Source organism: Balaenoptera musculus, chromosome 6 (assembly GCF_009873245.2).
Source record: "Balaenoptera musculus isolate JJ_BM4_2016_0621 chromosome 6, mBalMus1.pri.v3, whole genome shotgun sequence".
NCBI classification, from domain to species: Eukaryota; Metazoa; Chordata; class Mammalia; order Artiodactyla; family Balaenopteridae; genus Balaenoptera; species Balaenoptera musculus.
Window position 1 is genome coordinate 50,461,425 of NC_045790.1, and position 16,734 is coordinate 50,478,158.

At 40.0% G+C, this 16,734-nt stretch overlaps 1 protein-coding gene across 10 annotated transcripts in view; it reads left to right on the forward strand.

The window, feature by feature from the left end:
- Positions 1-16,734, forward strand: part of BNC2 (basonuclin 2) — a 417,278-nt gene that overhangs the window by 382,764 nt on the left and 17,780 nt on the right. For 7 of the 10 annotated variants that reach the window (XM_036855919.1, XM_036855928.1, XM_036855924.1 and 4 more), the window contains 2 exons: positions 10,505-12,474; positions 12,906-12,971. In XM_036855919.1, coding sequence (XP_036711814.1) covers positions 10,505-12,474; positions 12,906-12,971 — 2,036 coding nt within the window. Of the gene's footprint in view, positions 1-10,504; positions 12,475-12,905; positions 12,972-14,465; positions 14,505-16,734 lie in introns of those variants that run through there. The other 3 variants (XM_036855929.1, XM_036855927.1, XM_036855921.1) reach the window with 3 other exon arrangements.

A 16,734-nucleotide genomic window follows, 5' to 3' on the forward strand; every position in this document is an offset into this window, starting at 1 on the left:
GTGATTCAAAGTATAATACGTGAGCCAGAATCGGCCGTTCAAGCTTTGGAAGCTGGGATAACATACCAGTATTGAGGATCTTGGTTGTACAGACAGACTTCAGACAGAGATTGAAGGTTGTGGCCTTGAATTCATTCCAAGGTTTTGGCCCTTACCTAATGTTGAAAATCACCTTCATCGTGAAAAAAAAAAAAAAATTGCACCCGTTTTTGCTGTTTATCAGACATTATAAGAAAGCCCATCAGGAAATGCCAGGGTCTCTGGCAGTTTGTGTTTAGATACGTAAAGCCCCAGCACAGACGCCTAGATAGACAGAAGCTTTCTACAAACTCAGTGGCAGAACATCGGTTATGGAAAGAAAGGTAAACTAGAAGATGTAGAGCTCAAAGCAAAAATGCTAGCAAGGGCTCTGGTGAGTGTTGTTTATTGCAAAGCAAGCAGATTTATAGCTGTCCAAGGACTCAGGTTTTATCTGTATGTCTGAGGGGAGAAGAAAACAAGACCACTTGCAGGGCCCATCCTTCTCCTTCCTCCCGTTTCTAGTGTTTTCTCTGAGGATTTCAAACTGTTCCTTTGTTGTCCTGAACCATAAAATGATTTACTCCCTAGCATCTCAATGGTGATCATCTCCAAAATAACCTGTGTCTATTTGAAAGGTTTAATTGAGGGGGAGGGTCTTATATACAAATACTGCTGTTTCTTGGAACTGCAGAGATTGCTGGAAATCTACAGATATTTACTTATATAGCTTTATGGAGGTATAACATATTTATTTTGGAATGGTTGAGTCTCAAGTTTTACAGAATTTTCACAAACCCTATTGATGTGATGATTTGGGGTGGGGGGGCCGCTTCCCAAGGCCTCGTAGGAACTTCTTGAGCAGTTTCCCTAGTTTTCAAGTGAAGTTTTCACTTGAACTGATCATTAAATTGACCAGGAGTAAACATTAATCCAGAAGAATTAGTACCGCTAATCACATCACCGATAAGAAGCATCAAAGGAAGCATCCAGAATATATTAATAGAACAATACAGTAATCGGATGAGGGCATATTTTCAGTCATATGCACAGATATTCTGAAAATAAGTTGTACGTACACAAGTTGGTTAAAAGGAAAAATTTTAGTTTAGGGTTTGAAACATTTTAATTGAAGTGTCTTGTATGTCCAGGTTCTAGGAATAAATAGTCAAATAAGGGAATTTGGGTTTAGAGAGGCTTAGAAAGTTTGGTAAAGTTTAGTTTCTCTTATTTACACCGTGAGAAAACCGAAACTGGGTATCGGTGATTTGACAGTCATACAGCTGGTCACTGGCAAAGGAAGACTAGAATTCAGGTGTCATTCACTTATGCTCTTTATTTTCCTCTTGGGAAAGGTTGAATATGAGTAAGTTATATTAAGCATAATCAAAATTTGGAACTTGAAGATACAAATTCTGTTTTAGCCTATTAGTAAAGGGTTAGATATTCTGTGCTTAGAGGCTCACAGGTAATTTTATATTAAAGGTTGATATGCTAGGAATGAAGATCAGCTGGATTTAAGATTTTCTATTTTGAAACTTACATGATTCCTAAGATACTGTTATCAATTTTTTTTAATAAATAAATAATTTATGGCTGTGCCTGGTCTTAGTTGCGGCACGCAGGATCTTTAGTTGCAGCATGCAGACTCTTAGTTGTGGCATGCAGATCTAGTTCCCCGACCAGGGATCGAACCCTGGCCCCCCTGCATTGGGAGCTCGGAGTCTTACCCACTGCACCACCAGGGAAGTCCCTGTTATTAAATATTAAAATGTATGGTGTCTTTAAAAGTTTCTCAGGTTTGATTTACAATGGAGCTAGGTCATTTGAAAAATACCTTGGAATCTTTCTTTGAAATGCAATTGTTGAAATGCATTGAAGAAAATAATTTACTCCTCTGAAAATTTTTTATGCTTTATTTATTTGCAAACAGATACCCATAGAGGAAATGCATAGAGCTGGTTTTAAGCTAGACAAGCTAAAATTCCTGGGTACAGAGAAGAAATCCTGACAGGCCTTTAATAGAGCTTAGCTGGAGTTTCTATGATTAAATATGTTGTAACCCCGGAGTGATCTATCATAATCACAGTTTTTAAAATAAAAATGCTGTACAGACTGTTACTTAGGGGAAAAGCGATAGTCCTCTATGAATTAATTATATATTCTTATCTGGTCCATAGTCAAGAACATTCTATAACAAAGTGAATTTTTTATCAAAAGTCAAACAATATGTTTTAAAAATCACAAGAACCATTTAAAACTAGTGCCCTGGCATTTTGATGTTATCTTGGTCAGAGGTGATCATTTGGGGAGGTTGTATTGTTCAATTTATCAATAATGTTTTTCTTCTAAAGTATATCTTCACTAAAAAATAGATTCAAATATGGATCAAAGGAAGAAATGATAGAAATTTATATACTGAAAAATCTATCAAAGCCACACCTAAAAATCACATAAAATTACCATGTTGCTTTTTCCTTCTGCCCCCAACTGCAGTCAAGGGCCGTTCCCTTCAAACTTCCAGTTTCATCCAAGAAGCCTTCCTTAACTTTGTACTTTTTTTTGCAAGTAATTTGATATGCCTTACCTTAGTATACTACCGTTCTTCATTGTTGAGCATTTTTAATCTTATAATGACTGATTTATAATGTTTCGTGCAGTGACTCCCGGATGGTAGTCTTTTTGTGCAGGTGCATGTTTGTGTACACGTACGTGTACATGATAAGTAACTTTTAAAGTTGATCCCTATGTGCAAACAGTATAGAGAGGACACCTCAGTGTTAGCAAGGACTAGTAAGATTCTCATCTTGACAGAAACTTCTTTAATGCAAAGTTTTCTGAGAGCTCTATCATTTTAACCAGTGGTGGATATTCCTATAGAGTTCATTTCTCCTTGGGGGAAAAAAAAAGAGGAATTGGAAAGGTATTTCAAGCAAGTTCTTTATAATCTGGGCGTACTGAATTTAGCACCAGCTTTTGTAATCACAGCCAGCCAATATATATCCGTAGCTCTGATGTCCACACACTCATTTCATGACAACGATGGGCTTGGGTTTATGAGGAAAGCATACTTGTTTTCCAAAAGGGATAAATGTGCATAAATGTTAACAAAGTCCAGTCTTGATTTTTCTTTGGAAGTTTTCCTTTCTGTCTGTGCCACACTCCGTTGATTCTTTCTCATGGGACACCTCTGTCCTAGAGAAAGCAAGAGGACGGGCAGAGGAAGCAAGAATGGGCTGGTCAACATTGTATTTTGAAGGTAAAGTGATGCTCTTCAGAAATTCTGCAAAACACAAATTTCCAAATCATGGAAATTGAGTAGGGTTTTCATTACCCAAAACAAATGTTGATTTTTTTTTTTATCAAGTCTAATTTGAACCATTTGGTGCAATCATGGTATAAATGAGTATGCTCCACTCTGCCTACAGATATTACAGTTGTTTCAGCTGGCCTGGAAACATTAGGCTGAAACACTGGGAAAACACAATCACATAAAAGAACTCTGTGTGAATAAAGAAGAGTGTAATTTTGTTTACTTACACAAGCAAACTGCTCCAATGTATATTGTATTATGCTAGTGGTGCATCTTTCTCAGTCAGTGCCCTCCCGGAAATATGTGTTTAAATGTAAATTTGCTAAAACAAATAAGCATGCCAAGTTGTTTTCCCACATAATTTCAAGTGTTTCTCAGAAATTATCACAATATTGCTTAAAAAATTTTCCCTAAGTGCTTCCCAGAATCTATTATTTTCAATAAGAATTTTTTTTGTTTCACCATTTTTATTCATCTCCCCTTCTCGCCTGCTTACACACACACGTACACACACACGCAGGCACACAGACACACAAACTTTGACCCGTACACACTTCAGATTGCCAAGTCATATAAATTAGAGAAATAAATATAATCTAACAAAAAATGGGAAAAAATAGCTCTAATGTGAGTGGAGAGTGCCCAGACCAGTTAAACTGTTTGTTTGGCTGAAGAGAAGAGGCTTAAAAGTAACTTGACTTTAGAAAGCCAATTTAAAATTGAAATATCTGCTTGTTACGTATGGACCCACGTGAGTTCCCAAACAGGTCACTAGTGGGAGAATGGGAGAGACGAGGACTGAAAGTAAGTTTTATGACTCCTGTAAGTTTTTTTCTTTAAAACTGTTGGTAGTGCTTTCAGTCATCGTAGCCAACCCTATCCAACTCTCAGGTGGTATCCGTGAGCTCTCCATGTACAGCCCCCCATATGAAGTTGATGGAGTGCCCCTGTTCATGACATCTGAGATAATAGTCTGAGCCCATCACTTGCTCCTGAAGTGACCCAACAGTTAAATGTTATATTTCTTAATTTATGGGTCACTTCCTTGACACATATCCACCCAACCAAGAGGCCAGCACAAAGGCGCAGGTGAAGGTGAGCTCTGGTGAATTCACTGACTGACTGCCCTTCATCAACTTTTTCCAAAGTGTTTGACAAGACGTGTGTGCATGATACGTGCCTGCCACATGTCAATATTAGCTCCGTAGAGAAGCAACCTCTGATTTTTATGACTACGCACCCCTTTCGTAAAAATACCTGAGCTTGCGCCCCAATATATGTAAAGCTGTTTCTAAATTAGTAATATTAGCAAAAAATTGTCTTTTTAGGTTAAAAAAATAAATAGGAATTCTCATGTTTACTCCTCACGTTAGTGGATTGTTGTGTACCCCCTACAGATAGGAGAGAATGGGGAGGAAGGCATGTGTCTTTGTTTTTCTGGTCACAGCAGAATGCAGGAAACAAGAAGATGGTCTATATACATATATAAATAGGGAAAGTTGTGAATGTTGGGTCGTGAGATTTCATGCACTTTTCATGGTTTAATGTTTTGAGTCAACTTCATTGAGGTATACTTTCCATGCAAAAAAATACCAATTTTACATGTACAATCGGTACAGTCATATACACATCAGGATAGTCATGATGTGGAACATTACCGTCACTCCCCAAATTTCCCTACTGTTCTCATGCAGTCAATCCCTTTCTGCCACCCTCAGCCCCTGGCAACTACTGATCTCCTTTCTGTTCTTATAGTCTTATTTCCCAAAATGATTCCTCTGACTGGCTTGGTAGTGTCTGTAGCCTTTTAGGTCTGACTTCTTTCATTCTTAAGGTTATGCTTCTATCAATAGTTTATTCCTCGTTATTGCCCAGTAGTTAGTATTCCTTTGTGTAGATCTCCCACGATTTGTTTACCCGTAAGACTTAAACATCTAGAAAGCCTGGCAACATTTATGTTTCAAGTTTTGCATAGCATGGTTCCATCAGTTTTTAACTCAGCAATTACAGTTCAGTTTTACCTGATAAGAGTGCCAAGCTGGATAGGCCTGAAATTTGGTCATTTCTCTACCTTCTACTCAACCACATTTCTCTTGCCTTGATATCTGAATTCATCCTGAAGGAGAAAGGATAGAAAATTGCAATGGGAAACTGGTCATGAAAATAAGTTGCCAGTATGGTTAGGGTGGAATAATTCCTTAAGATAGTACACTGCAAATGTAGACATGAAATCAAAAACTACATCTCATAAACCTCTGATTTTGTTTTAGGGGGTCCACATTTCATTAAAAGCTTTACAATTAGATCAAAGGGGAAATGTTTTTAGTTTTTAGCTAATCGTTTTTGGATTTTTTCTTTAAATTGTGCCTTAAATTTGACTGACAAGAAGTTCATTACATAGAGTAGAAAATTAAACTATTCTGCACCTGTCTTTTAAACTATTTGCTGATTTCTTAATAATTGGAATACTGCTAGAGCAAAGAAGCCCTAGATCTCTGCTATGTTCAGTGTTCCTCTCTCATTTCCACGCATGGAAAGAAAGGCAGTGTTTCCCTCCGTGCTCTGGCATGCTAGTGGCCTGCTGTGAACACAGATGGGTTCCTTCTTGGGCTGGGGATTCTCTGGGCTTGAGGTCACCTGACAGTCTAATGATCCCAAAGCCTCTTATCTGGTCTCTCTTCAATCTCTTTACGTCTTTCCTTCTCTACTCTCCCTTTCCCTCAAATAAGAAAAACCAATCAGTCTTATTTGACTTTGGTTTTAAAAGTATGCATCATATAAGGTGCTTTGATAAAGCTCAAATAAAACCATTGAAACCATGATCATTGATCCTACTGCAAGAAAGATTTTAGAAAATCACGCTGGAGCCATGTAGAACTGGGTGCCAGATTTCTACTGAGTGATATAATCACCAGTCCAGTGAATAATAAAAGGAAGTCTTTTCATTTAAAATGCTTAGATGAAAATATTTTAAGTGTTGTATACTTTTTCTGAACCCAGTAAAACTGGTTTATAAGTCTGGATTATTTGATGTTACTCATCTTTTAATTAATAGGATAGCCAGTTATTGTCATAGGAAATCAATACTTATCCTAATACCTTGCATTTCACTTAACAGGGTAAATCTTATTATCCTCATTTCATAAATAATAATTCCCAATGCAAAGGGTTCAAGGTCACTGAACTCTGGTTACAAACGGGAAAGCCTAAAGTAACTGACTCACCAACTACAAAATCGAATGGGAAGGACAAGAATCTCGTTACGCACTCTGATGTGATTTATCATTCTGCACAAGACCAGCATCCCAGTATGAGTTGGTCAGTAGTCAGGATGTTCCTAGTGGCCTAACAGACTGAATTTTTGTTTTATTAATATTTATTCTGTGATAATACCTAATTCTTTTTATGGCTCTTAATTACTCTGGTAAAGTGTATTTGACATGATAAGGGGGCCTAGATTATAGATATCTACTTCTCAAGCTATCTGTGAGGAAGGACCAGTTTCCCCCCAATCAGTCTTGAGCCAACACTTAAGTTCAATAAAATAAAATAAAAATTACTTTAAAAAGAAGTGATCATGCCTTTAGTTGTTACAGCAGTGTCCCATTGTCCCGAAGGTTTCCAAATGGTTGCTCTTAATTACCTGCAGACTGGTTTTAGGAAGATAATAGCCCTCAGACTAGCCCTTTTTGAATAACATGTGGACCACTCATGGAAAGTCTTGTCTTAACAGAGGAGTCTTAAGCCACTGTTTGAGAATCACTGCACCACATCGTGCTTACTTCTGTCACAAAGATCTTCAGGAAAAAAGAACCTTGGCCTCTCTTTTTTCCCTTTGATGATTTCTAACTCCCTTCAACCAGTTTAATCCGAGGATATGCTAAAACTGATGTTCATTCCTAGCGTTGAGCTTTCAGACCCATTCTGTTGCATGAGAAAGTCAACTTTGTTTCTTGCTGCAGTTTCTCTATTTATGAACGTGATGGTCTTAGATCATCTTGATGAATGATGGCTTCTTTGGAAAGAACTTTGGTGGCACTTCACATTGCCTGGATCCAGAGGTTACCCTGTCAGGAGGACTCCAGTTGGGAGTATGCAATGTAGATATTTGTCCCGTCCTCAAGCACATTTGTTTACAAAGATACTGTGTTGTCCTTCTGTGTAAATATAAATGGATGCTTCTGTTACCACGATAAATGAAGCTTCTCTTTTATCATTCAGGCTACCAGCAAAGTAGCCTGGACCTCTTCCACCAGAAGTAAGTGCTTTAACATAACAGTCTCCTTTTTAGTGGAGACAGCCACTCAGGCCTCAAAAAGAGTCTGAAAGGCAGTAGATTTAGAAATAGCAGGCATTGCGGCAGGCCAGGAGAAAAGAGAAACCATATGGGACTGCTGTGTACCGTTAGGGGAGGGAAGACAGGAGGGTGATTGAAAGGAGATGCCTCAGGTGGGTTTAATCAGTTGCTATGGTTTCTAAGGCCTGTTTTAATACCGGAGGCTGCAAGCTCTGTAAGTACATTATCGATATGCAGATTTAGGTGCAGGCCACCTGGGAAGAACCTGAAGAAGAAATGGCTGTACCTTGCTCAGATTGGGTTTCCATAGTGAAAGCCTCCATAAAAGAACAATCAAGAAAATGGATTTGATGGTAAAAGAAAAATAGTGTAGAAGAGGGCATTACAGTGCTCTGGAGACCAGCCTTGTTCAGGAGAGGTCCTGTTCCTTGTTATCACAAACTCAGTGCCCACCTGCAAAATGGCCTCATGGACGACAGTCACTTACCTCAGCAAACTTGGAGTCAGAATTTCTGGGTTCAAGTCCTGGACCCCAGTTAGCATCTTCGCAACCTTAAGCCATCTCACCTCTGGTGTCTCATCTGTTACACATTTGCTGAGCTCTGGAAGCTATTATAACGCTCAAATGAGATAATCTCTGCAAAATCACAGTTTATTTCTCTGCTTATTTACAACACCGACACTCTCCTTTACTTCCCTGCCCCAAAAAACAATGGAAGGGAGACCTGTTGCTGTGAGCGATACTTTTAAAAAAATGGCTACTGCTCGACTCCAGGATCATCCAGAGTCACCGTGTATACACGTCATTGTATGACTAATGTGAACAGAGAGCTGTCTGAGAGTGTTTGATCTGAAGGCTAATTTTTCCTACAAGATGAGGGAGGGACATCTGTATTTGACAATTTATGTAGGACTAGACACACCCACACATATAAAATGATAGAATGCTAGCAATGAGCCTTATAAGGAATACCATGTAACTATTAGAGCTTCTTTTTTAAGTAATTTAAATAAGTGACAAGTATTGCCTTATTATCAAATTTTAGGTGTCATGATTCGGACCATACGATTGTGGTCCAGAGAGAATTTCATATTGCAAGGCTGAGTAGAACGGTCTACGAGAGAGAATGCTCCACTGCAAAAATAGTACAGTTCCCTTTATCCTGTTTCCCCTAACCTAACATCTTACATGAGTACGGTTGTTGAAACCAAGAAATTAGGATTGATACCATGCTGTTAACTAATCTAGAGGCTTTATTGCAAATTTACCAGTTTTCCCACTAGTGTTCTTTTTCTGGTCTAGGATCCCTAGAATCTCACATTTATTTGTCCTGTCTTCTTAGTCTCTTCCAATCTGTAACCAATCTTAGGTCTTTGAGTTTTTAAAAATCTGTCCCGACATTTACACGTTGACGAATACTTGCGACTGTTTTGCAGAATGCCTTTTAGTTTTGGTTTATCTGATGTTTTCTTATAATTAGATTGAGGTATACATTTTTTGGCAAGCATGCCACGGAAGCAGCAGTGTGCCCTTCTCAGTATAAATATATACACATATGTATCTATCTCACACAAGGTCCGTGATGATCCTTATCACTGGGTAACGTTTCTTGGACAACTTGGTTAGGGTGATGTCTGCTATGTTTCTCCATTATAATGTTATGATTTTCCTCTTTGTAATTAATTAACAAGGCTCTTGTTATTTAAGACGATTTTATGCTTCTGTAAAGTGACAGTCAAGGGTTGGAGCAAGTGCTGTTCACAGAGGGTTGCCGAGTATCCTGTCCTGGTGGGAAGAAGCTGTGCCCTAGAAGATGATGGAGTCATTATTTAAGTGTTTGAATAGATTTTTCTCAATCCATACTGAAATGGATTGCCTGACATTACATTGAAGGATTTTTAAGTCCGACCTCCAGGCGTATCTCATAGTTACTAGCAAAAATGAAAGTGTGAAATGCTTTTTAATGTATATTTAACAACACATAGTCTGGTGATTACTGATGTGTATTCTCTGTGGACTCCCTCTGCTATCAGAGGAGGATGTTAAGAGACAACATTTTTTACACATTTATTCTATCTAAATCCATCACATGTTTACTTTCTAGATATGTATAGCTGTCATTTATAACAAGATCATAAAAAGTCAAATACGCTAAGTCTAAGTCAAACTTTGAGTCATAGGATTACAATCAATTTTCAGAAAAGTGCAATTACTGTTTTTCCTTACTCTACCTTATGAAATAGGCTACTGGTAAATGACACGAAAATATAGCCATTAAAAAGGGGGGAAAATACAGCATAGCAATGGGGGTATGGGGGGGGGGGAGTAATGCTACTTTGTTCATCCTTTTGATCCAGAAATTCACATAATAGCTCCTATTTAAAGGAATTTACATCACTGAATCCAGTGCTTGTGCTGAAGAAATAAAATTTGAAAAATGTACTCAATTCCTTTCTATGGTGTCACTGTTTGATAAGGATTAAGGTACCATTTTTTTTTTTGCATACGCTGGGTTGCACAGCAAGAGTTCACATCTTGTACTAATATATGCTAAATACTTGCATAGTCTATAGGCCATTGTTGTTAAAGTAGCAGTAGTGTAGGCATTTTAGATCACAGAGCCCCAGTGGTCTACGTTTTGTTTGCTTTGACATTATTAAACTCAATCTGTTTCTCTAACTGTGACTCTAATGACTACATTGGCATGGCAGAAAAGTATGCTTTGTGGATCGACTTGTATTAACCGTGCTTGCATGTTGTTTTCTGCTCTCGGTGTTCCATGAGCAGACAGAGCACCTTCGGTTGCACTGAATAATCATGCACAGTCAATAAGTTTTTGTGTTTGTCTTTGTCATTTCTTTGATGTGGCCTCCAGGATGCTGCCGGCAAGGTGCTGGACCGCTGGGCCATCATGTCTCGAGAAGAGGAAATCATCACCCTTCAGCAGTTTCTGCGGTTCGGAGAAACCAAATCCATTGTGGAGCTGATGGCCATTCAGGAGAAAGAGGGGCAGGCCGTAGCTGTACCGTCTTCAAAGACAGACTCAGACATCAGAACTTTCATTGAGAGCAATAATCGCACCAGGAGTCCCAGCCTCCTTGCCCATCTAGAGAACAGCAACCCTTCCAGCATTCATCACTTTGAAAACATCCCCAACAGCCTCGCCTTCCTGCTGCCATTCCAGTACATAAACCCGGTCTCAGCCCCACTGCTAGGATTGCCTCCGAATGGGCTGCTGTTAGAGCAACCAGGACTGAGGCTGCGGGAACCCAGCCTTTCGACCCAGAATGAATATAACGAGAGCAGTGAATCTGAAGTGTCTCCCACACCCTACAAGAACGACCAGACGCCCAATAGAAACGCCCTGACCAGCATTACTAATGTGGAGCCCAAAACTGAGCCAGCCTGCGTGTCCCCCATTCAGAATTCCGCCCCGGTCAGTGATCTGTCCAAAACCGAACACCCAAAAAGCTCATTCCGGATCCACCGGATGAGAAGGATGGGGTCAGCCTCTAGGAAAGGAAGAGTGTTCTGTAACGCGTGTGGGAAGACGTTCTATGACAAAGGTACTCTCAAAATCCATTATAACGCTGTTCACCTGAAGATCAAACATCGGTGCACCATCGAAGGTTGCAACATGGTCTTTAGCTCCCTCCGAAGCCGTAACCGTCATAGTGCGAACCCTAACCCTCGCCTTCACATGCCTATGTTAAGGAATAACCGAGACAAAGATTTAATTCGGGCCACATCAGGGGCTGCCACCCCCGTCATAGCAAGTACAAAATCAAATCTCACACTCACAAGCCCTGGCCGGCCCCCAATGGGTTTTACCACTCCCCCACTAGACCCCGTCTTACAGAATCCTCTCCCTAGCCAGCTGGTGTTTTCTGGGCTAAAGACTGTCCAACCAGTTCCTCCGTTTTATAGAAGTTTACTCACCCCGGGGGAAATGGTGAGTCCTCCAACCTCCCTCCCGACCAGTCCCATCATTCCAACCAGTGGTACCATAGAGCAGCTCCCCCCATTACCCTCTGAGCCAGCAGCGCCAGTAGTGATGATGGCCACTCATGAGCCCAGTGCCGACCTGGCGCCCAAGAAGAAGCCCAGGAAGTCCAGCATGCCTGTGAAGATCGAGAAGGAAATTATTGATACTGCCGATGAGTTTGACGATGAAGACGACGACCCCAATGATGGCGGAGCTGTGGTCAACGATGGGAGCCATGACAATCACTGCCACTCGCAGGAGGAAATGAGTCCAGGCATGTCTGTGAAGGACTTTTCTAAGCATAGCAGGACCCGGTGCATTTCAAGGACTGAAATAAGAAGGGCCGACAGCATGACTTCCGAGGACCAAGAACCTGAGCGGGACTATGAGAACGAGTCTGAGTCTTCGGAGCCCAAACTCGGTGAGGAATCCATGGAAGGGGATGAGCACATGCACGGCGAGGTGAGCGAGAAAGTCCTGATGAACAGTGAGAGGCCGGACGAGAACCACAGTGAGCCCTCTCACCAGGACGTCATCAAGGTGAAGGAAGAGTTTACAGATCCCACTTATGACATGTTTTACATGAGCCAGTACGGACTGTACAACGGCGGGGGTGCCAGCATGGCAGCCCTGCACGAGAGTTTTACATCATCTCTGAATTACGGCAGCCCTCAAAAGTTCTCCCCGGAAGGTGATCTGTGTTCTAGCCCAGACCCCAAAATCTGTTATGTGTGCAAGAAGAGTTTCAAAAGCTCCTACAGCGTGAAGCTTCACTACAGGAACGTTCACTTGAAAGAGATGCACGTCTGCACGGTGGCTGGCTGCAATGCCGCCTTCCCCTCTCGCCGAAGCAGAGACAGGTCAGTAAATCTCCATTGGCTGCTCCTGCTGGGGGTGGAGGGTGCCAGTCATGGTGGACTTGAAACATTAAAAAATCCAGCTTAGATGTTTTTGATGCACTGTAGAGATGGTCCACAGTGATCACGTGACCCCCAAGCTGCCGTGCTCGTGAAGGATTGTTGCAGTCGGTGCTTGTTGTGATTAAGCATGCAGAATCATATGCCATCTTACCCAGTAATGCACGCCATTTTTCTCTGTGCTCTGTGTATGTGTGTATGTGTGTTTCCATGCATCTAGGTGTGAATAAGTTAACTATGTACACAGTTCCCTGCTTCCCCGTGAACCTTCACTTAGAAGCCGCAGCTTCTGTTATATATATTTCTGCTTTGCCATGTGGCTTTTTAATTAAATCAATATATTATCTTCATACACACATATTTATCCAATATAGAAACAGAAATTTACGGATGGAAAGAACCATAGGTCCAGGACATCGAGACAGCCTGCATCTCCGTAGGTATAACCAGAAATGTTATCGTTCTTACATGAGTATTTAGTATGTCCTTGAATTCTTTAAGAGTCATAAAAGTATCAGAAGAAAACGGGACCAAAGTAATTGTTGATACGGGGAAATGGTATGGTGATGTGGGTTACTTTAACTTTACAATGTCTTTGAGCACATCTCTAAAATATAGTCTGTCGTGGGAATTATGCACAGAAGGGGAGGCATGCATATACTTTGAGGATCAGTTAGAATATATTATGTCCAGCCTTCAGATGACATCACACCTTAGCTATGTAGCTGCAGCTCTGAAACAGTTGGGCTTAAACAGAAGCAGCTGGTCCTAAACCTACAGTGGTCTTTTTCAATCTTAAAGAAAATGTGATATAAATGGAATGTGTCAAGGTGGTCAGTGGTGGGATAACACAGTTGTCCTACCCTTGCGGAGATAAGCTTGTGAACAGATCATTTACATGATACACTAGCCCAACTAGAGTCACACAGTTAGTTCATCCCGTCATATTGGATGTGGTTTTTGGTTTTCCAGTGCCTTTTAAAAATATTTTTGGAGAAAATTTTTTACATGGTAAAAATCAATATATGTAGAAGAAACAAAATGAATTAGGAAGTTTCCAAAGAGCCACCACCCAAATTCTAGTGTTTATCAGTTGGGCAGAGGTCTCTGACAAAGTAACATATAATTAATAGAAGTACACTGAAAAGTAGTGATCTGTCCCTAGGATGCTCTGCTTTTTTTAAAAGTTCAATCTTTTTAAAAATGAAAGTTAAAATATATTTTCCTTTGTACTAAAATATAAGCGGCCCAACGTATGAAAAGCAAAATCTCTGAGAAAAAACTAAGTGGCTTTCTTTGTACAACTCAAAACATGCTTTGAAGAGAAATCTCTCTTCTTAAAAATTCCCCCTCCCCTATTTACCTTGTTCTGTAAAAATGTTTTATGGTCACAAAGTTCTTTTCAGTTCCAGGTTATCATTGACAGCCCCAGAATACAGCAGATAAGATAGCTAGACTTTGAATAATAAAATATAATACTATAGCCAACCCCGCCAAGTTTGTGAGCAATATTCATTCTTCTATGTTTGAAATAGTGCACTTGTGATAATGAGGTTAATGCATTGGATTTTTTTTTTAACAAAAATAAAAGACTCATGAAAACCTGCATAAAACATTTATGGAAATGGAGTGTTTGAAGACAAGCCAAAATTTAAGCTTATTTGCATGAATTCCTATCACAGTTTTAGTTGGTTTGCTGAAAATACTGCAAGTCATAACACTGGAATAAATGGCTCTGGGACCAAAGGCTACATACAACACCCGAAGCTTGGTGCTTTCATTTACGTCAAGCCACTAGAAAACGGAAGTGCTGTGTTTTTACGTCCTAATGTATAAGGAGGTACTGTGGAGAGGGTGGTTTGTCTGAGGAAAAACATTTATTGATTGATTGATTGATAGCAGAAGAATATTTCAATCTCTAATTTTATTTTAAGGATGGAGAGTTTCATGAGTGACCAGCCATACGGAAGTTTAGACCAGTGCCTAGGATAACTAGGATATAGGACATTCTAGGTGAGAAGCGTAATACAGATATTCTCCCATGTATGTTCAGTCACAGAAGAGATTGCAAACCTCAGAAGACAGGTGATTACATTTCATATGGGTGAAATAGCACGTCATGCCTAATCTTTTTAATTCTGGAGTTTTGTCACACATGATAAAAAGCAAATTGAAAAAAAAAAAATACTGTACAAGAAAGTCTTGATTCTCACGTGAAATTTTGCTTTTCAAGAATCCTCAAATCTTTTGACCTCAGGGTAAAAACATAGCAAAAACTCTTGATACTTTGACTTTTTTTTTTTTTTTTTTTTAAGAAGAGTGTTCATCCTTGTTGAGTCTATGACTTAATATATGATGTGAATGTAACTACCACTGAATAAGCAAAAACAGTGATGCCATTGGGGTACCACCCTCTTCCTGCATCTCAGGAAACACAGTTGCACTGTAATTGTACTCCTGTTTCAGCCTTTTATTGTCATTTCATCAACTAATAATGACCTGTAATTTAATCTCCTTATTCACAAAGCCTCTTGCCTCACATCTCGAATCTACCCCTCAGACATATTATCTTCCCCTTTCTCGTCACTTGTACTGTGTCAGTCACAAGAACCCCAGGAATTTCGTGTCCCTGCTTTTCTCCTCTTCAATTCACTATGAAGCTAGGATAAGTTTTCTTACCTTTCTCTGAGCCAACATACCTTCCCAAACAGAAATCCTCCTTTGCCTTTAATCCTGCCGTGTCCTCGCCCATTTCTCTCCTCTCCCTAGAGTCTCGACTCATCCATCCTGGACTCCACGACATCTTCCTTGTGCAAATAAAGCATTAGAAGGCATTCTGAGTGGGGGCTGAAGTGTGCAAGGCTACCGGGTTTCTGGGATGCCTGTGATAAAACTAACAGAATGACCCTCTTCCTTCTGTCTACGAAAGCACCCTTCTTGTCTATGGGCTTAGAACACCTTACAGGAGAGAGAAACAGGTCTTCTTGCGCTTCTTCCAAGATGGTTATACACGAGGGAGTTGCGCGTTTGGTCTCAGATAGGCTGTTGGTAGCATGGAGGTAGAAAGATGTTAAATGCTGTGTTTTAGATTTGACGGCTAGGTAGCAGAGATTGCCAAGTCTTCGCTTATGGTCCTTCTAGGTTTTATAAGATCAGATTGAAGGCTTTTTGAAAAGCAAGAATATTCTTTGTGTAAAGTCACAAAAAGGGAGACGAGAGAGAGAGAGTGGGGCACAAGCAAGGCTTGTGAGGGCTGAGGAGTCCAAGCGCAGTGTCAGAGGTGTCCTTTTCTATACAGCTGTGAATGAGTGTGAGTTTAATAAATTAGAAAGCAAAGAGGACCATTCCACACTAATGACAAAGAGCAAGCTAATATACCCAGACTCCAGTTCATCTGGTCACTAGGTGGTTGTTAGGGTAATTTTTACTCCAAGTTCTAGAAGTAAAACGTAAATTATTTTCCCTGTAAAGAACTATAGAACCGTAAGGCAATGGATGAAGTATTTACGTGTATACTGATAACAGTGTGTAGTGTTACACCTGACAGTCTCTAAACACCCTTACTTCTTTCTTGTTTGTCCCTTGATTTTTCTGCCAAGATGCTGTTCTGTCAGGGAACAGGAAAGCTGACCCTGGGTTTTGAAGTAAACATATGAAAATACTCCCTGGGAAGAAGAAATTCTAACTGGCCTAGAACCTACAGTCTTCATAAAGGACAATTTTCTTGAAGATAGTGTCATAGAATTGGCTGGGCCTGGCTTCCTTTGGTCATTTCTCATCCTCTGTCATGGTTTTTGATCCCCAGGAGGGCGGAGTGGCTATGGATCAACCCCATTTATAAATTACATTTGGTTTTTATTCAGAAAAATAAAAACCCTTCTGTCCTCTTCCCCCAAATTCCTTATCATTTGCTAATATGATAAAAAATCCATTTAATGCCAATCACTAAAACAGACCTAAATAGATTTTACATTGGCAACTATAACGAAGACTTTGTCCACAGAAACTGGATGGTCTGCATCTTTGTTCCTCTCTTCCTCTGAGAATAGTGGCCACTAGTTGCCACAGTTTATCTTGAATTTTATCAGAAGGGTCAGCATATATGGTTGATCTTCAAGGTGTAGGAAAGGCGATTCAGCCCCATGAATAGATTTAAAAACAAAGTAATATTTGGTCAGGGTGATTTATAAATAAATAGGAGGC